The 26,348-nt window shown below is 41.1% G+C and overlaps 1 protein-coding gene across 5 annotated transcripts in view; it reads left to right on the top strand.

Annotated features, from left to right (window-relative positions):
• Positions 1 to 26,348, top strand: part of SLIT3 (slit guidance ligand 3) — a 519,844-nt gene that overhangs the window by 424,291 nt on the left and 69,205 nt on the right. For all 5 annotated transcript variants that reach the window (XM_058422439.1, XM_058422441.1, XM_058422440.1 and 2 more), the window contains 6 exons: positions 1,963 to 2,095; positions 10,710 to 10,778; positions 11,834 to 11,905; positions 12,088 to 12,159; positions 18,276 to 18,347; positions 22,763 to 22,926. In XM_058422439.1, the coding sequence (XP_058278422.1) occupies positions 1,963 to 2,095; positions 10,710 to 10,778; positions 11,834 to 11,905; positions 12,088 to 12,159; positions 18,276 to 18,347; positions 22,763 to 22,926 (582 nt within the window). The remainder of the gene's footprint in view (positions 1 to 1,962; positions 2,096 to 10,709; positions 10,779 to 11,833; positions 11,906 to 12,087; positions 12,160 to 18,275; positions 18,348 to 22,762; positions 22,927 to 26,348) is intronic.

Below are 26,348 nucleotides of genomic sequence, written 5' to 3'. Positions count from 1 at the left end.
AACTAATTTATTACAGACCAATGTTCTGCTTTGTCTAATCCTGGTGTAATCCTGAGCCTTCCTTTACTCTTAGTTAACACTCTGAAACCAGTGGGAGCTGTGCTTGATTGGAAAGTCGTTTAGATTTGGATACTCTTCAGGGTCACCAGTAAAAGGTGAATACAGGGAAATAAAAAACCACTTAGACATTATTTGAAACACTTCGTGCTTTGTTGGGTCTACGTGGGTTTAAAAGAAAATACCCTGATGTTTCTTTCATTCTCCAGGTAGATTTTGTCTTCTGATCAAGCAGACTTTAGAGAAACTAGTAAGGAGAAAATTGTGTGATGAATGCCCTCCTAACTTGTCTTGCAGCTTGTTAAGACCAGATAGGCTGGAGGTGCAGTTAGTCATAACTCTAAAGAGACAATAAAAGTGATAGCAGTTCTCTACTTAGAGTAAAAATTAATTCCTGTCCTAGTCAAGCAATCTGGCAACAGGCCCAGGTTCTTGAGCTCAGAGCTCAAGAGACCCAAGTTTAGTCATAAAAGAATAATTCACTTTTAATTTGAGAGAAAAAAACTCCAAACCAACCAAAATCCTGGTCCACAGATTGACATTCCACACTTGGGAGAAAAGAAGAATCCTGGTGCACAAAATGTCATTCCACAGTTGGGAGCTTTCTCTGTCAGGCAGTAACTTGGAGTCGAGGCAAATGGAAAGTAGGTGGTGGCAGGGTGTGAAACACAGAACACAGGGGAAAATTAAATATGCTGGAAAAACATGCTCTTTCTGCAGGTTTGTGAAGGACTTTGAATTTTGTTTCCCGTCATTAAACTCAGCGGGAAAGAAAAGAAAAGAAAAAAAATCTTCTCTATTCTTCTGTAGTCTGGTGGTGCCTCCCCAGCCCTCTGCATGCAAATGCTTCCTACCCGTACAGTCAGGGGTAATTCTGTTATCTTTTACCAGGACTTCCAGTCTTTTTCTTTCATCTCGATGCTCATTGGTGCCTCCAGCAGAGAGAAGAAAGAACCAGATCTGTCTCAATTAGTCCTTGCATCAGTTAAAAGGGAAGAGCATGCGGCTCATCCTGCCGGCAGAGCTCTGGGTGTCCGTGCCGGGCAGCTCGGGCTGCCTGTGCTCATGCACTGCTGTGTGCTTCCCGTCCCTGGCATCCCGAGAATGTGCCACTAAGTGTTTCCTTCCACATACATCGTGATCCTGCGGCAGGCATGTGCCTTATGTTTTGCAAAGCCTGTTGCTTTTGGGGAAAATCCACGCTTTAATGTTCTTAGCTTCAAAGCCTTGGTTTCTACTGCAGAAAACCTATTGTTCTTCAATTACAGGATTTAATCTGCTGTTTATGGACCTTTGAAACCGTTTTTGGAGAAAGTTGATATTTTTATGTGTGCACAGATGGATTGCCAGCAGTTGGAAATGTGCTGCTTCAGTTTGTTGTTTGCCCGGTTATCGTTGTTAAAAACATTGAGGCTTTACAATTCAGATCATAAACAGAGTGCCAGGCTGACTTTGAAAAGTAAAAAATAAACATCTAAAAGCATAATTTTACAAAAGTCTTCCAGCAGGAGAGTAGATAGTGAATATCTTCTGTCTGGATGAATTTAAGGGCAATGTCCTGGTCGAGTTCTCTATTTCAGCTGGCATATTATGCATGGGGAGAGGATTTGAGATTCATACATTGGATTGCCCTGTAATGTGCAGAATTACAAAGTAGATTCTCCTTAGGAAAGAAAGAAATTAATTTAATAGAAATATTAAAATATTTCTATTCAGTTTATGAACTGTTCATGTTGCCTGAAGAACTCGCATGAAGGCAGGGCGATCCAAAGCATTGGATCTAGTTTGAAATGCTGTGATGGATTCAGGGTGCCCCTCCCTGGTCCTTGTCACCAGTTCCCTTCAGAGGGGGTGCCTCGGGCTGGAATGCAGATTTCCTCATGCTCTGCCTCTCTCCCTGTGCAGGTAATGATGAGAGCAGCTGCTTGCTTTCCCCTCCTTGTCCTTCCCAGTGTACCTGTGTGGACTCCGTGGTTCGCTGCAGCAACAAAGGGCTGCGGATGCTGCCCAAGGGGATTCCCAAGGACGTGACTGAGCTGTAAGTTACCTCTTACCTCTCCCCTCTCTCGAGAAGTTCATCAAACTGCATCGTGGTGAGGCTTTGTGGGTCCGTGGGGGGTTTGCCTTTGACTTCAGTCATCTGTGCTTTGGTGCTTCCCGTATGTTCTGACCATTATTCTTATTCTTATTTGTCCCTTGACTGGTTAAATGGCTTAGTAATGGGGACAGAGTTTATCCGTCCTTGTACCCATTAATTTTGGGTGTAGGAACAAATGCATTTATTAGTTTCAAATAATCCTGTAGTGCTTCTGTGAGAGCCTAAGCTCACAACAGGCAGTCCGAAGGGATGGTGAAAATAAGTTCCTGAGTTACGCAGCTGTGAGCTAATTATCCTCTGAGGAGATTAAAAAAGGAAAAATAGGAAGCTGGTGGTGGAAACTAGGAATTCTTTTCTCCAAACCTCATGAAATGGCAAAAATAACAGACAATTAGATTATATTGCAAAATAAATTCATCCTAGTTGAGAACCATCTTTCTAGTTGTCTTTTCATCTACGCCTCACTAGGACTTTATAGTGGATTTTCTTCCCATGGAAGGAAAATATCCTGGTGGAACTGCTTGGCTTAAGCAGTTGGCAGTAGAAATACTGAGCTTTTCCCCTTTAGGCCCTTTTTCAAATCTATCCCAGGTGAGTCATTACTGAAACTTGTTACAATCTCATCAACATTTCTATATGAAAATAATTGGGTGAGTTTGTTGGTATGTTTGATGAATTTTATAATGAAGAAAAATCTGATTCTGCTATTTTCTAGTACCTACTATTATTTTTACTCCCTTCACAGGGGGAGAGTGGGGTTCACGCTGTTTTTGCCAGTGCTGTAGACAAATAGAAGGCTTTGTTGGTGAATGAGGGTGCTGGAATTGCCTGGGGTAGGTCAGCATGGAAACTTTGCCTTAATGAATACATCCTTGGAACACCATTGACCATGGCATGGTTAGCAGTGAATTGAATTAAAAGCCAATTCCTGGCCTGGATTCCTTTATTGCCATCAGTGTTAAGAAGCCTGCAAGGTCATCTCTGCTCTGCTTTTGTTCAGGTTTCACTGCATTCAAATGTAACTTGCCAGCAGTAAGATATCACAGATGTTACTTTGATTTCCACTGCCACACTGAGGAATTTTTATGTTTAAATTTTGCATATTGAGTTTTACTGATACTATCTGATACCCTGATGACATAGCTTTCACAAAAAGAGTAAAATTAATCTCACATTCTTAAAAACTGCTATATTTCTTAACCATTTTTTGGCAAATGAGGCAATAGCCTGGAACTGAGCAGTTTGAGTTCTTAGGAGTTTACGTGACTGTCTTCTTCAGTAGGAGCCTCTTGGCTGTGCAAAGCTCTAGTTCAGCTTTCTGCTTTCCATCCAGAAATGTGTCAGCAGAACACAGACAGCCATGGACTGCCTGGCTCTGAATATTTCATATTCTGCAAATATAACCTTTGAATCTGTCCCAGCTGTCTCAAAATTCAATCCTGATCTCATTCTCCTCTCAACCAACATAAACCGAGCTCCTTATTTGTGTCTACACCAAAAGATGGGTTGCAGGTACTGAAGCGTGAAATTTCGTGTGTTTGTGGAAACTGTGACAAGAATAAAATAAGTAAATAAAGAATAATCAATCTTACTTGCCTTTCTTCTGCTTCCAGATTGAGACAGAGATATTGCCCATAACCTGTTATGTCGTGCAGGTTACAAGTTGCCAGTGTGAAGTTACACATTTTTATTGTTCTGTGTTTGAGAATTGCTGTTGTTGCTTTGGTAAGCAGCATCTCGTGTGGAACTCAGCCTCTTGCCTCATCTTGAGGACAGCTGGAACCTGGCAGAGGGAACCCAAAAGCTTCCTGGGCGCAGGGTGAAAGAGACTTGCCTTGTTGAGTTGCCCCAGCTCACACTCATGGATGCCAAGGAGGTGACAAGGACATGCAGAGTCTCTTGTCCCTGTATCCCACAGCTCCCTCCCTGCAGGAGGCCTGAGAAGGGACAGGATGCACGGGAGCATTTCAGTGCAATTTTTATGAATGCACCAGTCTGACATTTATAACCTTCCCTTGCTGATGCATTCGTCTGCCAGGCACATTGGTTGCAGTGGTTTTTATTAAACTGCAGTGCTTTTGTGCAACATGGCTTAAGAAAAATCTGTCTGCTTAAGCATCTCTCTTGTGGCTGAATGTAGCCTTCTCAGGAGTTCCTTTAAATTCTCTTAGAGGTCTTAAAATAGTCTTAAAACAGGAATCCTTTCCTTGTAACAGGTATTAAATAGCACTGTGCAAAAATAATCATATCTCTTGCAGAGGCACATAGGGGAAACGTTATCCTTTCTGGGTCAAATTTCACTGTACCTACACTCAGCAAAAAAGATCCCCAGCAAGGTTTTATTGCAGGGTGGACAGGAGAGACAGGCTAACTCCTTTCAGTGTTCATTCTGAGTTTCTGTTTCAATGTATATGTAGACAAGACATGTGAAAACCATTATCTCCTTCATATTTAAAGCTCGGAATGATAGGAGACATCCGTTTGTTTGGTTTGTGCCACTCTTGGGAGCAGGGATTACCCTGGCAAGGAAGGCTGCCATCTAGAACAGAGTCCAAAAGATCACTAAGTGTCCTGGCTTTTTAGAGGAATGATGATGCAAGAAATTTCTGTTTCTCAGCTTTTCCTTCAGAAAACCCCGTCATCATGGGCAAGCTTTCTTCCATCTTCTTGGGAATAGGAAAATATTACGTTGTTCCTTGCAAATTCCTTCACTGTATATTCCTCCACTGTATATTTACATACTGCCTACATTTTTCCCCACTGTTTTCTTGCCCTGAAGAGAAACCTTGGGTTTTTTGAACATACTCAGTTTTCTGCTCCAGATGTTCAGAAGTAAAATGTTCATGCAATGAGCTAGTTTGGAACTCAGCCTTGCTGCTGCTTAGTGTTTCAGGCTTTCCTTTTCTTCTCTTTTTTTCCCTCAATCTGTTTGAACTAAGTTTCCCATGCTCTTTCTCCTTTTATGTATTACCTCAGTGTGTGAACACTAGATTTTTTCCTCTTATTCACAAAAGTATAGTCTATTTCTAATAAAGTCTTATCTGACAGCATCCAGCTGCTTTTATGGACCTACAGCAAATAACATTTTGCACTGGGGAAAAACATTGGAGGCAATTATGTGGACGGTGTGTGCACAAGCTGTAACATAATGAGCATGGTGTGTTTTAGAATAAATATGTACCAATCATGTCATCTCTAGACTCCAAATGCTATCGTGACACTGGGCTATAGGATAGCACTGGTGGGATTGTTAGAAAAAGCTGCACCCATACATCATTGTTAGTGATTATTTTTCCTTCCATTTATGTTAATGCAGGCTAATATTTGCATTGCTTTTGCCATTTCTCTTTCTCTCCTCCCGAACCTACTCTCTCCCATTTCTGTTTCTTGTTCTGTCTGGTAGGTTCATGTATTTGACACGACAGTTTTCATATTTATTTGGAGGTATTTACCACCAATCCCAACCCTTTTTTTCCAGCTTCCAAGACACTTGTGATTTCCTTTGACACTTGTGACTAAAACCAGTGGCTGTACCTGGGCTGTGCTAATGGATGCCACAAATATGCCCAAAGCAGTTTTGATATGTGTGGAATATTGTAACAGTTTAGCACCATTTTTCAGTTTGCCTGTTGCTGCTGATCAAAGGGAAACTCTGGAGTGAGATATTTGATGAAGATCATCTGCTTGAGAATGTGAAGGCTCTTGCTTGTCTGGCAATTCACACTGTTTTACACAATGACCCCCAGCACAGACATCAGGGAATTTTCCTTTCATAATAAAGAAGAGAAACAATTAGGTGTACATGGTCCTGCTCATTTTCTGCAGAGTGGGATTCTCCCATTGAGAGAAGGGAGAGTTCTCTAGAGGATATTTTAGTTACAGATTAAATAGAGGAATTCATCTGCATTTCAACCTGATAGGTTAGAAAAAGTAAATAATTACTATACTATCAAAAACCATGTTTAGTGACTGGTAGTTTTTGGGTATATATCAGAAAGGTAATATTAGCACTAGCAGAGAGTAAAGTTTAACTTTCTCTCAAACACAGCCATGTTCCTGTATGTCAAACATGGAGGTTGTGGACTGATGTACAAATACAGGAAAACTCAGAGTCCAAATTTGCCACAGCTTACAAAAGTTCAAGATCCATATTTGAACCCAGATCCACACTTGATTTTTGTTTCCTCTGAAGAAACTGTAATTGAAGCTCTTAAAATTCATGTTTTGTGGATGTTTCATCTCTGACAGTCCAATTCTTTTCTAGACCACCATTTTTAGGAAATGAAATTTGACTCAAAATTTTAAGATCCTGTCTGTGGACATTAAAAATTCTGGAGCGTGACTTAATTTTAGAGCTTCATAAAATGGCCAGGTATCTTGGTTTTTGTAATGTAACATTCTTTGTGGAATATTTAAAGGAAAGGTTTTGTGCCTTTTCAATTACTGCCTGAGAACTGATTTCTCTCTCCAGTTTCTCCTCTTAGCACAGATTGCCACTGCAAGCTTGACTTTATGACTGAATAGACATCTCAGTACAAAAAGGATTCCAAGTGATTCAAATTGTTACACGATGCTCTGGCACCTTGTGCTGGTTATATCACCTCCAATCCAAGTGGTTTCAGTACAAAAATAGACAAGTTGGAAAAAAGAGCAGCTGTCATCTTTTAGGCATAGTTTTAAATTTTTTATGTGCAATGTCGGTGTGTGTGGAAGATGCTGGATGAGCCCTGGGGCTGCTGCAGGCCCTGTCCCACAGTGCCAGCCCCCCTGGCCATGTTCCAGAAGAAACCTTTCCAGGTAGGAGGGTGTTGGCTTTCTTTCAGAGCTGAACACATATTTGGGGGGTTTTTTTTGGTTGTTTTTTTTCAATTTTTGCTCTGGTAATTGCTTGTTGATTACAAGTCATTATTGAGACTTGAGGATTCTCAGCAGCATTCACAGGGTAAAAAAAAACCAAAAACCTCCAATGTGATATTTAAACTAGAGCCTAGAGACCTTAGGAAGCAAATGAGGGTGTTTTGGTTAGCAGACAGTGTCTATTTTAAGGCAACTGACTCTCAGTCTTGACTCTGTATATGAATAACTTGATTCCCAGAATTAAAATTAGACACGTATTTTTCTTCATTCATAATAGAATTTCTTTGCATGCCAGACGCAATGGACATCATATTCCTTCGGCTAAAGACTGGAAAGAATTAAAAATTTAATCTCCCTTCCACGTTAACTCTTCTATGGCTATTTTGAGGGTTTTTTTGGCAGAGCATCTGTAGCTTCATCTGTGGGGTTTTTTATTTATATAGATGTATACATAAATACACAAAGTTTTGTGTCTCTGCCCATTTGCCCTCAGGAAAAATTCTCTTATTCACTATGTCCAGCTTCCAGCCCCCTTGCAGCCCCCATTCCATCCTGCTGGGCCCAGCAAGGTGGGGAGGGGCTGCCCCTGCATCCCCCAGCTCTGACAGAGGTGCCTCCTCTGCTGCAGTTGTTTGCCTCAAATCCTGCATCCCAGATCCTCCTGATACTTGGCAAGCTCTTATGCCCTAAAAGCCTTGGTTATTTCAAATTCCCTGCGCTTAAATGCACTTTCAGAATGAATGCCTTCAGCTTAGAAAATGCTGCCATGCTTTGGATAATGGGGTGAGAGGTTTAGCAGTGGTGAATTGTTCTTACGGTTGCATGAAAAGTGTGTTATCAGTACTTTTTCAGAGTTAAATTGTGTTTATTCAGAAACCGTACCGCTGGTATAAGTATTGCAGTTTTCTGCTAGCACATTTATATAACCATCAAATTGCTGCAGTGCAAATCCAGAGCTATTCAAAGCAGATCTTCTGTAGGAGTTTAACTCCAGGGGTCTGCATGTCTTTGTTAGTCTGAGTCATAAAGCACTGAATTAAAATGTGCACCCTTGACTTTTGATTGCCCCAGAAAGCAAAAGAGAAGTGGAAAAACTTTGGCTCACTACCGTCAGTTTGTTTAAATTGCCGGCTGTTTCACATTGAGATCAACAAGAGAATATCCTGAAAATATGTTCCTGAAGAATTCAACATATTGCAAGAGTCTCCTTTCCTAAACGAAAATCATATATAACTTCCAAATACATAATACATGACCTGCTTTTGATTTCCTTTAGAAATCCTTAGAATTTTACCTTTGGACTAAAGACTAGAACCTTAACCTCTTGCATGGGTTTGAGATTTATGATTTTCTGGGATGAAGGGGAAGGCACAGAGTCCCAGCTTCTTGCTGCATCCACAGCAGCCCATGACTGGGGGAAAGAGACGTGGTTTGCCCTCTTAAAAATGTGACGTGCTTGTCTAAATTCTGAGGATCCCCTACATAACATTTTATAGTGGGAAATTGCCAAGGAACTCAGTTTTCACAATAATTTATAATAGATTTAGCCAAAATTAAGCAAGTGGCTTTCCACTTGCTGAATGTGGATATCCATGGGAGATGTAAGTGTGGCACAACTAACCTGTCCTCTGGCTAGTGAGACTCTGTCCCTGCTTTGCTGGCTGTGCAGCTCTCTCCCTGCTCGTGTCATGGGAGAGATTCATTCGTTCAGTAGGGTATTTTAGTTGGGAAAGTAATTTCTTCTCTTAGAAAATCAGAAGCCTGTATTCCCACCTTGTCCAGCCTAATCCTGGCAGGAGTTAGGTGAGCTCCAGTGCGTGCTCTAGGGTAACTCTGCCAGGAAGGGATCCTGTGCACAGGCAGAAGGGCACAGGCAGAAGGGATAGCTGTGAGGCTGGAGTAGTTCAGTTGGAGTTCAGTAGAAAAGAGATTTAAAGCAGCAGAAAATGTTGAGAGGTCATTAAGCTGACAAAAGGGGGGAGAAAATAATGCCAGCTATAAAATATAATACGCAAGGAAGGAATTCGGTTGTTTTTTATAGATTTTATTTTTTGAATGATGTAAAAATGAAGTTTGTGGGAAAATTTTCTTGGATTTAGTTGACACAAGTATTTCTGTGCTGTTACAGCTAATGTAGAAGGGCAATGTAGAGCACAAGGATAATCTATTATTATTGTTGTTTGCTATAGTAAGTGCAGAATAAGGAGGCCTGTTGCCAAAGAAAAGGAAATTGTATGTGTGGAATAAAAATTCTTAACATGATTATGGGATTCTGTTTTCAGCAGCAGAGGCAGCACATTAAGTGCTCTGGTGTCTGTGGGCTGCATTTCCTGGCTACACTTGATTATGTTTCAAAACATTCCATATCAATTGCATTGCCCCGTCTACCTCAGGAAAAACCCCTGCAGCATCATGCAAGGAAGGGAAATACCATTTTGTCTTTCATCCCACCTATGGAGGGAGGAATGCCTTCCTCCTCCACAGTGCTTTCTGAGAAGGGTGGATTTGTTTCCCAGGTAGATGCTGCTTCTGGAGGATGTCTGGAGAAACATCTTGACAGTGCCGTGGTACCACAGTAGTCACTTTGCATTGGAGCCTTATTACTTTGGTGTCTTCCAGGGGTACCTAAAAGCCAAGGTTAAGGAAAAAGAACGTCCAGCTCTGTCTCTGTTTTATTGCAATAAACAGGGAAACGCCCCCATCCCATTGCTGCCACAAGTCAGCTGTGCAGACTGAAGTACCCACGCTCTCTTCTAGGCAAGCTTTTTAAAAGTACTGTGTTTTTTCAGGAGGTTTTGCTGAGTACCTCACTGATCACGTTTCTTCAGTGGAGAAAACCTGCAAAAGGCAGGCTCTATTTGCCTGTACGAGGACTCAGGATTATCCCCAGAGGCTTTAGCCCTATACCATGCCTGTGTCTGCATAGAAATAGGGTCAGTGGTGTCTCAAACAATTTCCACACTGGAAACACAAAATAGGATGTTAACTATATTTAGTGCATATAGGAGGAACCTTGGCACCTCTGTTCCAAGAGAGTTTGGTCTTTGGTCTTTAATTTACACCAAGCTTTCCTCCTGTAGCAGCGTGCTGAGACAATGAGAGGCAAGGAGGATGTATTGCTGTGGTGGGTGTGCCACCACATTTGTGGATGTGCCATCACATCTGTGGATGTGCCATCACATTTCTGGATGTGCCATCACATGGATGTGTGTGTTGATGCTGGACTGAGTGAGACCTTTTGCAGCACAGAGATCTGGGAGTGCAGCTCCTCTTCCCATTCTGGCTGCACAAGGAGCACAAGACAAGCCTCCCTCGCAGGGTCAGGGAGCAGTCAGCACTATTGGAGAGATTTGGGAAAGGTAACTCTAAGTTCAGGGCACAAGCCATGCAATTTTTCTCCCCTTCTTCAGCTGCTGTCACAGAAGAACCAAATGGTCATTTCTGTTTGCTCTAGGCCAGAGATCCTTTATGCACTTCCAAGTTTTAAAACAAATAATGTAAATCAATAAGCTGCTGTTGGTGTTTTGCATGTGGGGTAATTAATTTATAAAGTAAAAGCTGTTGGAGTTTCAAAGCAATGAATCAAAGATAATTTTATTAGTGACTGACTTTATATTGTCCTCATTCATGGTGCAGATTGAGTAATGTGAGTTCTTGTTAAGGTGTTTGTGTAATTGTCAAATCTGACTTTTTTCAGGTACTTGGAAGGAAACCATCTGCCTGCTGTGCCGAAGGGGCTCTCTGCCTTCAGACACCTGACACTGATGTAAGAAACACGTGGTTTCAATGTCGGGAAAACTGCACGACTCTTTCTGCACTGTGCTCTTGGTGGAACATAAATAATTGGTATTTGGAGGGGGCGGGGAAAAAAATCAACACCAAACCCCAAAACCTTCTGTAATTTGAATTTGGAAAGAATTTCACAATGGTCACTGCTGCCAGTAAATGTTCATAAAGAGTGAGGTGCCTGAGAAGCCCCTTGCTCTGCAGGACCTCGAGACGACAAAACTGTCCTGCAGGCTGCTGCAGTTTTCACTTGGCAGATTTATCTGTAAAGGTCATTAGCAGAGGAGACACATTAATTTGTGCTAGATGAGGCAGTATTTATAATGCTAAGGCAATGGCAATTTGCATAGCTGTTTCTGCTGTGAACAGTCATGCAGATAGAGACACAGCTAGACTTTGTTCTGTAAATTGCTCCCCAAAATACACAGGAGTGAAATTTCCTGCCTGAACTATTTATCAGGAATTTTCATATGCTGTTGGAATCAGCTGTGCAGATACTCCAGTCCAATGGGCTGGACAACCTCAGACAAAAACAACATGGAGGAAAAACTGGAATCCTTTGTTTTAAGAGTGTTTTTATTTGGAAATATCTCTAATTTTGCTTTTCAAGGGAGACCAATAACAAAACAAGAAGTTCTGATTGAGCCTAAAAGACTTTTTAAAATGGAAAATGAAATTTTGTTCTAGTAGCTGTCAATATGAAGAGCATATGGAGATGGGGTGCCTGGAATCTATTGCAAAGCAAGTTGTAAATATTCAGCAGTGCTTGTATCATTTATTCTTTTGTTCTTTTAATTGAATGCTATATGCTGGAAATATGCCTTAATGTTTCTGAGTCTGAGGCTTTTTAGAGGAGTCTGATGTGCTTTTCCTTTAGAGCTTATTCAGAGTTGGTCAGAAAATAAACCAGTTGATAATACACGACTTTTCAATTGCTTCAAGCATTTTGCTGTGCAGATATTATGTAATCTTTTCACAAAGGCATTTTTCTTAATTCATACATGTAAACGATATTTTTTCTGTGTGTTTCTTCAGTGATTTGAGTAACAACAGCATCAGCGTGTTGGGCAATCACACCTTCAGCAACATGACTCAGTTATCAACGCTGTAAGTAGCCCAAAGTTTTGATAACAGCTTTAACTGCTTTTCCAACACCATCTAAGCTGTTGAGCAATTAGTGTGTCTCTTGTTGCTAAAGTATGTGGCTTTCCATGCTTGTCTGTGGTCGAATTAGCAGCGCAATAACCAAAGCCAACACAGAGTTGTGACTGTGCTCTCCCTTTCTCCAGCATCCTGAGTTACAACAGGCTGCGGTGCATCCCCGTCCACGCCTTCAACGGGCTCCGCTCTCTGCGAGTGCTGTAAGTGCAATTCCTGCTGGCAGGGAGGGTTTAATGGGCAGGTGGTCATTGGTTTTCACATAATTGGCGTCAATGTATTTGTACTCTGGTGCCGTTTGTGTGGTAGGGGCTGGAGCAGGTGAGTGCTGAAGATTAAATATTTGGAGGAGGAGTGGCTTTTCTCTGAAAGCTCAGGTAAGGAACTATGGTGGAAACATGTCTACAAAAGACTTCACAGTCTGTCTCTTCTGCCTGAGCAATGTTTGGGTAATCCACAGGAAAGGACTTTTCTCTTAGTCTGTATGCACTTGGTCATAGAGTGCGAGTTTTCACTGGATGCTTCAGCAGTCGTCTTTGTGGAAGACCTGTACTTTTTCAGAATATGTTCTATTAATTCAGATTTATGCAGGCAAGCTAGAATGCCATCTGAAGGGAAGTTAGAAGCCCCCACACTAAATCAGTGAATAAATCCAGCCAGTGGCTGGGCACCAGTAATGCTGAGATGCCTGTCTCAAATGTCCTTAAGATGCGAATAAAATTACGCCTCGTATTGAGTGGGGGCCTGCTCAGAGACATCCATGTGTGGTTTATTTCTTGGGAGGTCCTTTTCTGCACTCTTCCTGTCTTTCTGTAGCTGCTTTCAGCAGCTTTCCGGATTGAACCGTTTGTTTACAGTCTCTTGTGAAAGTCATTTTTATACTGTCTCAGAGTGGGAGCTGTGGGCCTGTTCCTCACAGCAAGAGCCTCCTCCCAGCTTTCCTCAGGCACCTACGGCACTGGCTCCTGCATTCACTGCCTCTCACTGTCACAAACACACCCTGGCTTGCTTTTGTGGACACCTGGCCTCACGTGCAGCTGTCAGAAGGTGGAGAAGGCGCCTTCCCATGGCCCAGAAACACGAGTGGGTCACCATGCCTTGCACAGTTGCCAGAGGAGATAAATTAAATAGTTTGTGTGTGGTGAGTTTATTCAGTGTGCTGAGGGAGAAAGAGCTCTGAACGCTCAAAGCTCAGGACAGAGGAGCTGAAGATTGTCCTGAGTGCTTTGAAACTTCACATTGATATTTTCCATTAAAAAATAAAAAATTAAGATAGCGTTCAGATGCAGAAGTTTGTGTTAATTTAAAGAGCACTGGCTCCATAAATGTGGAATCAAAGTGTCAACATGAGCAGTACTGGGACTGTGGAAGCAATAAGGCAGAGCTGCTTGGCTGAGACCTTTCACTGTGGTTTCAGTGGTAAAACAGACATCTCAGTTTCAACCTCCCAAATTACAAGACAGCTTTGGATTCCCACTTTTCATTAGTAAAAACAAGAAAGATACGTGATTTGGATTTGTTGTTTTAAGTTTGGCTTGGGATTCTGATTTCTAGCGCACCAGGATGGTCACATTTGAGCTGTTACATGAGTCCTGAAATTCAGCCACAGATTAATATGTTCTGTTTCATGGCCAAATAAATTATTCCATATGGAGCTGTCTTCTGGCCTGCTTCTGATATGCAAGCTAGCTTGATTAAAGCTGGTGTGGGGCTCTCTACCCTGAATTACAGTGGAGATAAACCGTGCCTCCCTTTTACCAAGAGCTACAATTTGTCTTTTCACTTCTGTTCTTGCAGGCCACATATGGGCAGAAACAGAGGGCAGTATTTTAATGACAACTGTTTTTTGGCTTTTTAAAATTATCTGCTAATCAAAAAGTATCTTCCTCCTTCAGGGGAGAAACCCACCCACTGCCTTGCACAGAGCAGTGAAATGAAGCCTAAATGGGAATCTCTGCCTCTGCTCCCTGCATTTGGAAGCCTCCAGATTGATTTGATTTATTATGGCCCACAAAACTCTGGTATCAGCTACAACTTTTGCTGTGTGTCATCACTGTTGCTACTAAAAATCAATTCCCCAAAGAGAAAACGGTTTCCAAGAGACAATACGAAATCTGTTATTGTCAGTTTTTTATTATCCATGCTCTCAGGGGAACTTAAAAGAGAAAACATCAGCAAAACAATTTCCCCCCCCCCCCTTTTTTTTTTTTTTTTTGGGATCTCGTTACCTTTGGCTGTGCATGCCTTTGAAGGCAGCAGACCCTTCTTATGAAGGTCTTCCAAATTCCTTATGTTTTCTGTATTTTTTCCCCCTCTGCAGTAAATACAGTAAATAAATGCTTTGAAAATCAGAATAATCATAGCTGTATGGTGCACTTGGTCTTTGAGAGATCTTTCATTCTGAACTCCTTTTCTTAGATTTTTCAGCACAAGCCCAAGTGAGAAAACTGCGGAGCCAACATGTTCGTGTTTAGGCCTTAGTATCTATCAGCGTTTACACAATCAGGTCTTTAATCTCAGCCTTCACATGGTTTATCCATAACAGCCGCCAAAGGGTGCTGGGGAGCACAGGACGTAAAGTCTGGAGAATTTTTTTAATAAGTAGAAGTTGATATCAGTAGGTTTTTGAGCCAAAGCTATTACAGTGAAAAGTTGTGGATTTGTTTTTCAGTTAATTTGTCCAAAGCTAGTCTTTTTAGAAACCAAATACAAACAGATTAAGGAAGCTGAGATTGAGACAAATTATAAGTATTAGAACTCTCTGGATGACCTGAATGGATTATTTTGAAGATTATTGTGTAATCACATATTTTTATATGTGACTTAGCTAAGAGGCAGAGTCCAAATATCAAAATACTTTCTGAGGTCACTAAATCATTTTCCATGTTAAAGTTAGGGGGAAAAGGGATAAAATGACCTACTGAATATTCCATTAACAGATACCTCAGTTTTAGTGAAAACCAGTGTATATTTCCTGCAGTTCAAAGCTCAGGCAAACACTAATATATGTGATGATAAAGCTGTCACCAGTAATCTTTGGGCACAGAGTTTTTGCAATACACTTTCATTGTTGGGTGCTGCACTGATTTGACCTAACAGAAGCATCTGGCTGTTTCTTTATTATTTTATTTTGCATCAGAGAATGATTCCTTGTATTTATCCAGTCAATTTGTCCAAGCTCTGCTGTTGTGGAGCAGTGACACTGTGGCTTTCCCTGCCTTCTGAGCTGTGCAGGTTCCTGCAGGGTTTGGCATCCTCCAGGGTTCCCTGTAGGTGTTTGCCCCTGATGGGATGTGGCTCTGTGAGCTCAACCCTTCAGCCACGCTTGTGTCTTCTGAAAAACACATCCCCCTCGTGTCTGCAGTAACCCAATGCTGTGGACAGTGGGCTGGCAGGGAGGACGTGGGAAGGGTTTGTAAAAGAAAAACAACCAGAAAACCCCAGCCCAGAAGGATATGTTGAATTAATTTCCTTCCCTGAAGACAAAGGAATAAGTGAGAGTTAGATTCTGTGTAAAAGGAAGTTTTGATTTCAAGAATTCTCAAGTGTTCTGTTACTCTGTCTTCCAGAGGAGATCTACATCACCTTAAATCCATACCCCTGCTGCTCACTGGAGCTTAGACAAGAGGATCCCTAGAAGCTGTGCTTTTGAGGGAGGATACACACAACAGTGTGTGTGCTTTAACTGCCCTAATATTAAAGATTTTATTTGACCATTTGCTTATAAAGAGTTTTGGTATAAAAATGTGTTCCTGATGTTGATCCAAGAGGAAAGATTTTGTTGCACTGTTGAATTCTCTTGCCACTATTTATTATTGTGAGTTTTAAGGGAGTTTTAGCATTTGTCACTTCATTTTAGTTGCAGGAGTGATGATATTGCTGACATGATTTTTTTATTAAAATGCAGACACTTGCATCCCTGAAACACCCCAGTGTTAGGAACATGTAATAAAACCAATCTTTCTAAGGTTTTTATTTGATGGGTTTAACTTCTTACAGATAAATGGCTATGTCATTCTTCACCTTCTCTTGGATGTTTCCAATACACCTAGAAAAGAAAATTTACTCCTTCACAGGATAAGTACTGATATAACCTGAAGATGAATATAAGTTGTCTGGTTACAGAGAATTGTCTTGCAGGTTAAAAGATCAGCAATAAGCTCATTGTGAGCAGCTGCTTATTTAAATGTGCTCATTTCATTGACCATTTTGATGACAAGTGGTTGACTAGGCCTCCTCACACCAACAGAATACTCCTTGTTCAATAGCTGTGGGGCTTGTCTTGCTCAGTTGGTCATTCTGTACAGAATTAGTGAGTGTTTTATATGGAGTTACTGTGTGGGAGCTCATATCCTTCCTGTTCAGATTAATTTCTTGGAGATACACCCTTATATATGCCAAGTTGTTATTATTAATAATCAAAAGCAAGGAAGGCTTAAAGGAAAATTCCAGAATCAGGATGTTGGGAGGGCATCATGTACATCCTGGTGCAGCTGAAAGTGGTGATAGGGAAGAAAGGTTCCAAAAAACAGATGCACTTTTTTTTTTTCATTTGAGGCTACTGTCTGTTTGCATGGGTTGGGATTTGGATTGTTTAAACCCAATGTTTCAACAATGTGTACACTCACAGAAATAAAAACCGTGATTGCTGTGTCAGCAAATCACCAGGTAAGCTAGAAAACAAATTACTCAAGGGCAAGAGCTGCTCCAAAACACTGGTTTTAACCTTCCTCTGCCATGGCTGGATCACTGACAGTAATTTATGCTTCCCTATGTAACCCAAGCATAAGTGTATTTCTCAGAAAAGAGGTAAAGTGGGTGCTTAAATTGTCCTGGAAACAGTGGAGAACCCTTTCACTCCTGTCAGGGATCCTGAAAATGCTGCTAAAAACTATAGTTTCTTTGCACAGGGTGCATAATGTTCTAAAACAACTGATTTTGGGTGCTTTCCCTGGTAGCACAGAGAGGTATTTTCTACTGTAAGACTGGAAAAGTGTGGCATTATTTACCCTCAAGTGTTGCAGCAGCCCTCTTATTAGGGAGTAAAAATTAGCCTAAAAAGGGTCCTGGTTTATTCCTCTTCACAGCGTAGCTATCCTGACTCCAGCTGTTGACTCTGGCTGCAGCAAGCTCCTACTTTGGGTTTCCCTTGCAGCTTCTGGCTGCTGGTTATTTCCTGCTGAACTCTGACTGCAGGGATTAGTGTGCAGGCTCTGACTGCAGGCTGTTACCCAGCTAGACTGTGACTGCAGGGATTGGTGTGCAGGCTAACTGCAGGCTGTTACCCATCTAGACTGTGACTGCAGGGATTGGTGTGCAGACTGTAACTGCAGGCTGTTACCCAACTAGACTGTGACTGCAGGGATTGGTGTGCAGGCTAACTGCAGGCTGTTACCCATCTAGACTGTGACTGCAGGGATTGGTGTGCAGGCTCTGACTGCAGGCTGTTACCCAGCTGGACTGTGACTGCAGGGATTAGTGTGCAGGCTCTGACTGCAGGGTTTTACCCAGCTGGACTGTGACTGCAGGGATTGGTGTGCAGGCTCTGACTGCAGGCTGTTACCCAGCTGGACTGTGACTGCAGGGATTAGTGTGCAGACTGTAACTGCAGGCTTTTACCCAGCTGGACTGTGACTGCAGGTTCCAACCACAGGCTCTGACTGCAGCCCCAGACTGACCTCACAGCAGTGCTTCTCTCTCCCCAGGATCCTACTTCATGATTCTCTCCTTCATGCTCCTCAAGGTTCCTCCTCCATGATGCTTCTCCTTACCGGCTCACCCCCTCTTTTATCTCACTCATCCTTTTTGGATATAGCTGTTACTCACTGCGGTGAGGCTGTATTGGTTAATTAGCACAGCTGTTACTTACCAGGGGTGAGGTCACCTGTGTTCCCTTCTCCTATACTCAGGGACCCTTGCTCTCTCTCCTAGGATCTCTCTGAAGTCAATACTTAATTTAACTTTAATAATTTTTTTCCCTGCTCTGTTTTTGCTGTGCTTCTGGCTAATGGGATTCTGTAAGAGAACAGGGGTCTGGATGTGAGGGTTTATCTGTCATCAATACACTTTTAATAGCATAAATAGGATGTCACCTTTTTAATTTGCAGCAGCACTCACCAACAATTCTTATTGCATCATTGTTCTAAATGCCGACACGTACAGGCAGAAGTGATAAAGTGTGGAAGTTCATGAGTTGAGCAACTCACAGAAACACTCAAAGAAGCAAAATTAAATACCCTTTTAAAGCATCAATTCCTTCAGTTGCAGGGAGCAGTCAGAATACTGTGGTTTGATATCTTCCTGCTTCTCCCCCTTTTAGGACACTCCATGGAAATGATATTTCCAGTGTTCCTGAGGGCTCTTTCAATGACCTGGTGTCCCTGTCCCATCTGTAAGTACTTCTGCCTGGCTTCATCTCTTTGATTGATGGTTTCAGAGTTGTAAAACAGCACATATTGGTAGGATTGTATAGCTTTTTTGTTTTTCCTGCTCACTTTTCATAATATGCTCTGGATATTCACAGTGCATCTGTTCAAAGGAAACAAAAATTGCTAGGACTTGTTGTTATTAGTTATAAAAATATTTTCTTAAGGAAAACCAAATGAGCAAGTGTGACAGTTTGCTGTGGACTTTGTATTTAAGGTTTTCTTTCAGCATTTTCAATGTGAAATGCAGAGCATATTATGGTTTGAGAGTGAGACAGGAAACCTCCCACAAAGAGCAAATATTAAGCAAATGTGAATTCTTTGCTTAATAAGTGTCATATGTTTTGCATACTGGAATGTTGTCAGTATATGGACTTGTTGATGAATCACTACTACAGACATATATATTTAATCACAGGGAAATTGGTCATTTCACAGCATTAATACTTCATCCCATAGTTTGCAAAAATTATTAGGTATTTCAGCTTTTTGAGGAAATTACTATTATACTGGTAGAGGGCCAGGAGACTTTCAAATGCAGTTTAGTTGATGAAAGAACAGACAAAGAGCAGCAGTGGATCCAAACTAAACTTGAGTGACCAGAAAATACTTTTTCACTGAGATAGTGTGTGATACTTCACACTATTAGATAATTGATGTAGGAAAAGCAATTTTGTGCAGCAGGTTTCTTGATTACTGTCCTCCGTTAATCAGAGGGCTGGGCATGTGGAGTGAGTGGTCTCACAGGCTGATACAGATGTTTTCTGCCCTGATGCTAATGTACACACAATCAGGTATGTGTGCATTTCACATACATTTATATCTATTTATTGCCTGTTTTTAACCTTTAACATGCCCTCCAGAACACTTCCCTAAACACCAGTTTCAGATTGTATTTAAGTATTTCCTGTATAGCAGATACATCCGTGGCAGCTTTCTGTCTCTGTTCCTCTATGGACAGTAGAAAATAAAAATATCCCAGACTGGTAGGGACAGAAATCATGAGGGCAACTTGAGCAGAGAGATAATCTTCTCTGTTTCCAGCTTACACCTTGGTATCATTGGTTTTGCACATTTGCTTTTCCTGTTCCCAATTCAGTCAAGTCACTTTGTCTGTTTGGGATTGAGTGTCTCCCTGAGCTGAAGCCTCATACCTGCTTTTGGAAGTGCAGTGACACCTTCCAGACTGGGAATCTGGCTGCTGGGGGTATTCTCAGAATGGAAGGAATAAACATATCGTGTCCATTTGTTTGGATTTCCCTCAGGGTTTACATTAAATGAAGTGGAGATCCAATTTTCCTGGGTAAACCGTTCACCTCAGGGAGTGATAAAACCCCCTTTGGCCCAGTACAATCTCTGCAGTCTTTCTGTTTAGATATATGTGCTGCCAGAAGTGTAAAATACACAAAGCCCAAATGAAGAGTAATAAATAGGATCTATAAAATAAATAAGACCTGTCTGGGGTGTAATTTGCACAGTTGAGCAGTTGAATTTTACAGTGCAATTGTGCTCTCCAGTTTCTTAAAGAGGGTCCTGAAACTTAGAGCAACCACAATGAATTTTTTCTTCACATGCCTGAAAAAGCGGTGCTTACTCAAAACAGAACTGAAAACTCAATACAGAATTGAAAATGAATGTATTTTAAGCCCCTCCTGATATAGAGATCTTCAAGGAGAAAGCATGCACTTGGAGTCAGTTTGAAAATGGTACAAGGACTTGCTACCCAGAAAACTCGTAAGACATGGGAGAGCAAAATTTTGTCTTAACTTTGCAGGGTGTGTGGCTGAGGATGGGATTGGTGTAGTGACAGGGGAGAGCTGAGTACCAGGGTGTGGGGGGGATGGTCAGCCCAAACCTCCTGTGGCAGGCCAAGGGGGACATCAAACTGGCTTTTAGAATTCCAGAGAGAGATATTTGTGTAGCATAGACAAAACTATTGATTTTGGTCAGAGCCTTTTGCAATAGTTTTTATGTTGGTCTGTAACTGGAAGAACAAAAATGAAATCTAGATAGTCCCATCTTTCTCCATAGCTGTTTAAAGCCTACAGGATCATTTTCACCAAATTTCTTTTATGTCATGAACATCATCTCACTGTAATGGAAATAATCATGACAAACTACATAGCTTTAGCACACTGAATTTAGAAGTAGGTTTGTATGTGCTCTACACTGCTTTTATTTACTATTTATTACTTTATTTCGTTGAATCACATAATTGTCAATTTAAGCCATGACTCTACTGACATTTTTGGTCTATGGCAATGATAAGAATGCTATAGCGCTACTGTAGATGTGTATAACATGACTTAAAAAGAGCCAAAATCTGCTGGGATGGAACTGGGACCTTCCCAGTTAGGTCAGTTCCTGCAGTTGCTGTCCTCACCGGTGTCCTAAGCACTGCCCACACAGAAACTGCCCCCGTGGCACTCCAGAGATTTCATAAACCCTCAGAAAGAGATCATGTTGAGTACAGCAGGTATTTCCAACATATTACCCATAAACAGCTCAGATTTCTAATCATTACCTTCTCTTTACTCAAATTCTTATTAACTGACTGTGAAAATGAGTTGTGCCCTCCTCTTTTTTTCCTACGTCATCATGGATAGAGTTATTTTTAATTGGCTTTATTCAGAGTTGCCCCTAAACAAAATAAGTGTCTGAACAGAAATATCTGCCCAACATTTTGAAAATGCTGCTGGTGGTATTTCCTTACATCAGAAGATATTTTTACCTTCTGGAAATATTTTGCTGTAATAGGCAAAGAAATTGAGAAAGTATGTTAGAACTCATGAATGAAAATACGAGAATTATCTCTAGTTCCTAGAAATAAAATTTTAAAAAATTCAAAAAATAGCCCAAACCAACCAACCAACCAACCAAACAAAAAAGCGCCCCCAAACAGAGCACAAACCACGAACAGAAGTGTGGAAGAATACATTTCTGAAGTTGTCAGCAATATTATTAGTAATCATTTCTAGTGACTGTGGAGCAGCTTTATTTCTAATGTAGTTTATCAATATTAATTAACATGGTAACAGGCTTTCCGTTGTCCTCCCACTCACATTTTATATATGGCACTTTCGCAACACTAAAAATTTCTCAGTTTTCACTGCTGCATTTTGTTTGACCTTGGACAAGTGAGCCAGTTGATCACAGTTCCAGGGTCAAAAAGTCAACCCAGTAGTTTTTTTCCATTGTAAGCAATGGATTTAGAGGAGGAGTGGATGGATATTTTTTAATGTTGAGCTGCAGTACACATTTAATTTTGATAAATGAGCCCCAGACAGGGTTTGAACCCATGAACTCTCATTATGAATCTGTCTAGGGCACAGTGGGTTCATTAGTCACTCCAATAGAAATGTATCAACAAATTTACTGAGGTTTCTATCTTAATATCCTGCCTGATATGCTTTTATTTGAAAGAAACTTGAGTTTACAGTACCATCTTAAAAATAGTTTATAGCATATGCAGAAATTTTAAAGTCTAGAAACTGATTTGAATAATTGGTTTCTTTAGTATCTCTTCCTTGTGCTGTTCTTTATTTAGTTTATTTTCTTTCATGTCAATTCAGGTGTTGTGCAGCTGAAGTCGTATGTTGACTTTGAGCAAAATAAATACAGACTTTCAGCATGCATTTCTTCACATTTTTAACAATTAGCTGGCTTCAAACTGACTTTTCTGAAGTGTGAATTTTGTAATTGACTGGTTGCCTGAAAAGACACTTTTTTCAAGAGAAAGAGAAGTACAAATTAGTCAAGGTAGCATCTAAATTTAAGGTTAAAAATTTGGTTTTCTTTTGGATAGATGTCCATGAATAAAGGAAGAATTCTGAGAATTATAATTTCACTATATAAATGCATCTTCTTCAACTCTTTGACCTAACTCAAATGATGGGTCAAGCAGCAAATGTGTTTTCAAAGTCATAAATAAACTTAGCAGGCATGGGGTTGCAGTTTGGAAACTGGAGGTGTCTTCTGCATATGTGTTTCATCTGGTGAGGAGTCATGAATGTGAGTCATCAGATCCAAACTAAATTACACAATTCAGTGTTAGAATACGCTCAGGAAGGAGAGAGAATTAAGGGAATCAATGTGATAAATTTGATGAAAGCAATATGTATGGTGGCATTGCTCAAGCACAACTGTTTGAAAAAGGGATTTCTTCTTAGGTATTTATACACCTTCCCTAAGGGAAGAAAGGAGAAGAGCAGGAATACTGCAGGAGATAAATCTAAAATCCTTCCTGAATACTCATCAGATCTTTGCCACGTTGGGAAACAAAGCATCCCTGTAGCAATATAGAATAAACCCTGCCTTGGTGAGATCAGATCTGTTTGTTATCTTTGCCAAATAACCCGTGCTCATTGTTTTGCACCACGAGGGCTCTGGGCACCAACCCCCTGCACTGCGACTGCCACCTGCGCTGGCTCTCCGAGTGGGTGAAGGCGGGCTACAAGGAGCCCGGGATCGCCCGCTGCCGCGGCCCCGAAGCCATGGTGGATAGGCTGCTGCTCACCACGCCCTCCCACCACTTCCAGTGCAAAGGTAGGAGCCAGCTGGCACCCTCTGCCCTGTCCTGCCCGCAGGGCTGCGCTTTTATGGCCTTGGTTTTGCGCGTCGGGTGGGAGCTGGGGTTGGGGCTTGCTTTCCGAAACGTCGCGTTCCTTCTGAGTTGTGTTTTCTTGTGTTCTTCCCAAAGTGCTGTTAACTGCTGCACTGGCAGGAAAAGCAGGGAGCCTCAGACAGTGAGCGTTCCTGATGCTCACACTAGGTTATGTAATGGCACGTTAGCATATAGGGCGTTGTTAGAACTTATTGGAACAAGCGATTAGTTTTGGCCCGTGACTTAGCCCCAGAAAATTGGGAAAATAAGAGGTATTATAAAAACATACAGCACTGTAGTTATTAAGTACATTTACTTGAAAACCGAGAAACTGAGAGTTGTTCTAGAAAACAAATATTTACCAAAATTACATTTTCATCTGCACATCTGCAAACTGTTCCCATCGGCGGCGATTCAGAAACTGCAGATTATAGAAAACGTGTCACGTCTGAATTCAGTGTGCATTCATTCAGGAGAGGGTCGAGGGACAGCTCTGAGCAATTTGGGGTACTCAGGGACAGGAGTGTACTGTTTTAGATAGCACTCAGACAGATGATCCACTTTTCTGTGGATTAAGTAAGTAGCTCGTTAGTGAGCGGTGGAGAATAAGAGATATCTGTATGTTCTCATAAAAAAGAGTTCTAGATGTTTGCTTAGCTTACCAGCAAGGACTTGAAGATGAAGCTATATTTGTAGTGGAAAAGATGGATCAGTAGCCTCTCCTAGAAATGGAAATGAGGGCATAAAGCCTGTTTTTATGTCTCTCAAAGTGCCATGCCCATTTACAGCACTGCCTGGCAGGGTGATTTTATAGGTGCTGGAATTAAACTGCTGAACAAACAAATGATGGTATTGGGGTGAGTTTAAAGCACAGGTTCCCAAGGCTGAGCTGAACTTTATGTCCTTTCAAATATACCTTTAATAGCTGTAACCTTATAATTTAATTACTTTGAAATGTCAGTCTCAGAACTATCAGAACTCTGACCATAATTATGAAACCACAGACTTTACAGTAGTCTCTCAAATGGGAAGTACAAATATAAGAAGTACTAAAAATACCAAATAATGCACTGTTCCCATGAAGTGAACCAAAGAAAATAATTTATTTTGTATATTACACAGGATCTGAAAATTAAACAAGAAGCTGGATGTCTTCTTCATGCTGAACCTGTGATATATCAGGAGTTACGCTTATTTTCTCTCTAAACTAAACAAGCATCTCTTAGGCAAGAGATTAGTAAATCTGTGATCCAGGATGTTAGATGTAGTTGTATGCTTCCTATGTAAATATTAGATGCGTCCACTAGAAAGCATGTGTTCTTTGTAATACCCCAAAAAGTCTCCATAGCTTGCTTTATCTGAACAGAAAAGGAGAAAATATGTGTTGATTTGGAGTTGGTCTTTGCACGAGCAGAAACTGTTGATGGTCTGGACAATGGCAGTACAGTTCAACAAGCTCCAGACCCTAGAAAAATTCACCTTTTCTCATGAAAATACAAATACTTTGAAAACCGGTGTGTGATTTGGCAGTCTCATTGCACCCTGTTCCCATTTCAGGGAATGCTGAGCCCTGACCTCCCAAAACCCAGGGTCCCAGCCCCAAGAGTTGGCCCGTGCTGGGCTGGGCACCTTGAGCTGCTGCGTGAAGGTCATGCTCAGATGTCCTCTGGGACCTCCAGGAACTTCTACATAAGAAAAAATTTTTAAAAGTAGTTTAACTTGTTAAAAATATGTTTTTAGCCTGTGCCTGAGCAGGAGGTTATGTCTCAGCAGAGCCAAGGAAATAAAAGTGTGTTATGTGCAAGTCATGCAAACTCAGCTCTGCTTTTTATTAACTTGCCCTCCCAGCTATGCAGTGGAGAAAAGGAATGTGCTGGGCTGAGGGCATTTTGCTATATGGATTTATAAATCAAATCCACAAGGGCAAAATAATGAACTACTTAACTGCTAGGAACTAACACTGTTCTTATTAGCTCCTACATTGATTAGCTTTGATCTCTGCCATGGAAATAAATGGAAAATGTACATGTATTATGAAATAAATAGTAGAACAAATTCTGGCTTACTGACCGCTAAATCTAAAAGAACAACACTGCTGCCTGTCTCATGAGCTCTCAGAGGAGCCACCTTTGTTTATTCTCTGTATATTTTACCATGAAGACAAATGTGACTCAGGTATGGCACATTCCAGCCCCTGTCAGTGCCAGGAATTCAGGTGTGATTTCCTCTTGCTGTCCTAAGTCCAAGGTAAAATCATGTATGGCATGTAGTTAGACATAAACACAAAGACAGACTGGGGTGACAGCATCCCAGTCCATTTGGGTTTTGGAATTCTTTTTTCCTGTGTATTTTTCCCTCACCGCTGCCTGTGCACTCCCAGTCAGTCCCTGGTGGCACCAGCATCACTACAGGACCAGGACACAGCCCAGGTGCTGTCACCTGAGACCCCTCAGTCCCCATTTCTTCTTCCCCCTGCTGCTGCTCTGCAGGCTTTCAAAGGGAACAGTGAAGGTTTAGAACTCAGGCAGGACAATTTAAAGCAAATCCCTGACTGGAAGGGAGTTTTTCATCCCTAGTTCTGGTAACTCTGGAGCTCCACGTTCTCTTGAACATCAAATTTAAGCTGCTTTTCTTCACTTTCACGATGTTTCACAATTTACTCCTTCTCAGCATCTATCATGCAGTAACAGAAGCTCTGTGCCCACTTTTGATTAGTATATGACTGATTTTAAATTATTTTAAAATGTATTTCCTGGAAAATTAAATAAAATTATTTTAAGGTCTTTACTGCCTGATAGCATCTAAGCCACTTTAAAGTGCTAGCTTTTATTTTTTACACATAAAAGCCAATGAGTTTATACTAATATTTGATATGCAGCCATTTAAAAAATCACCATGTTTAAACTGTGAATATAACTGCCTAAATTAGCTTTCTGTAAAACCTCAAGCATAAAATATTGATTGACTTGGGACGCCAAATGTAATTAGTATTTTTTTTAGTCTGTGTTTGTTTTCCTGCTCACCTACAAACTTCACAACTTCTCTGGAAGATTTCTGCTACAAATACGAGGTTTATTAGATGGTTTAAATATGGCCATGTGTATTTACCTGCATACATCTACATTTTTGCATATTTGGCTTTACTGCACTTTGCTGAGATAGCTCAGTGTTGATCATTCTTCTGGGCAGAAAGGGAAGAAAGTAAGTTTCAAATTCTGTTAAAATTAGGGATGGTAGAGCACTTTGCACCTAAATATTCCCATAAGCCTCTAACTAAATCTGTCTTGTACATGGTTTTTATTTATGTTGTTGCATCTGCACTTTCATTCTTGTTATCAGCCATAGAAATGTCAGGTCACAGTTC

The sequence above is a fragment of the Hirundo rustica genome, chromosome 14, assembly GCF_015227805.2.
Source record: "Hirundo rustica isolate bHirRus1 chromosome 14, bHirRus1.pri.v3, whole genome shotgun sequence".
Classification (NCBI taxonomy): Eukaryota; Metazoa; Chordata; class Aves; order Passeriformes; family Hirundinidae; genus Hirundo; species Hirundo rustica.
Note: the sequence above shows the minus strand (reverse complement) of the source record. Positions and strands in the feature narration are given on the sequence as shown.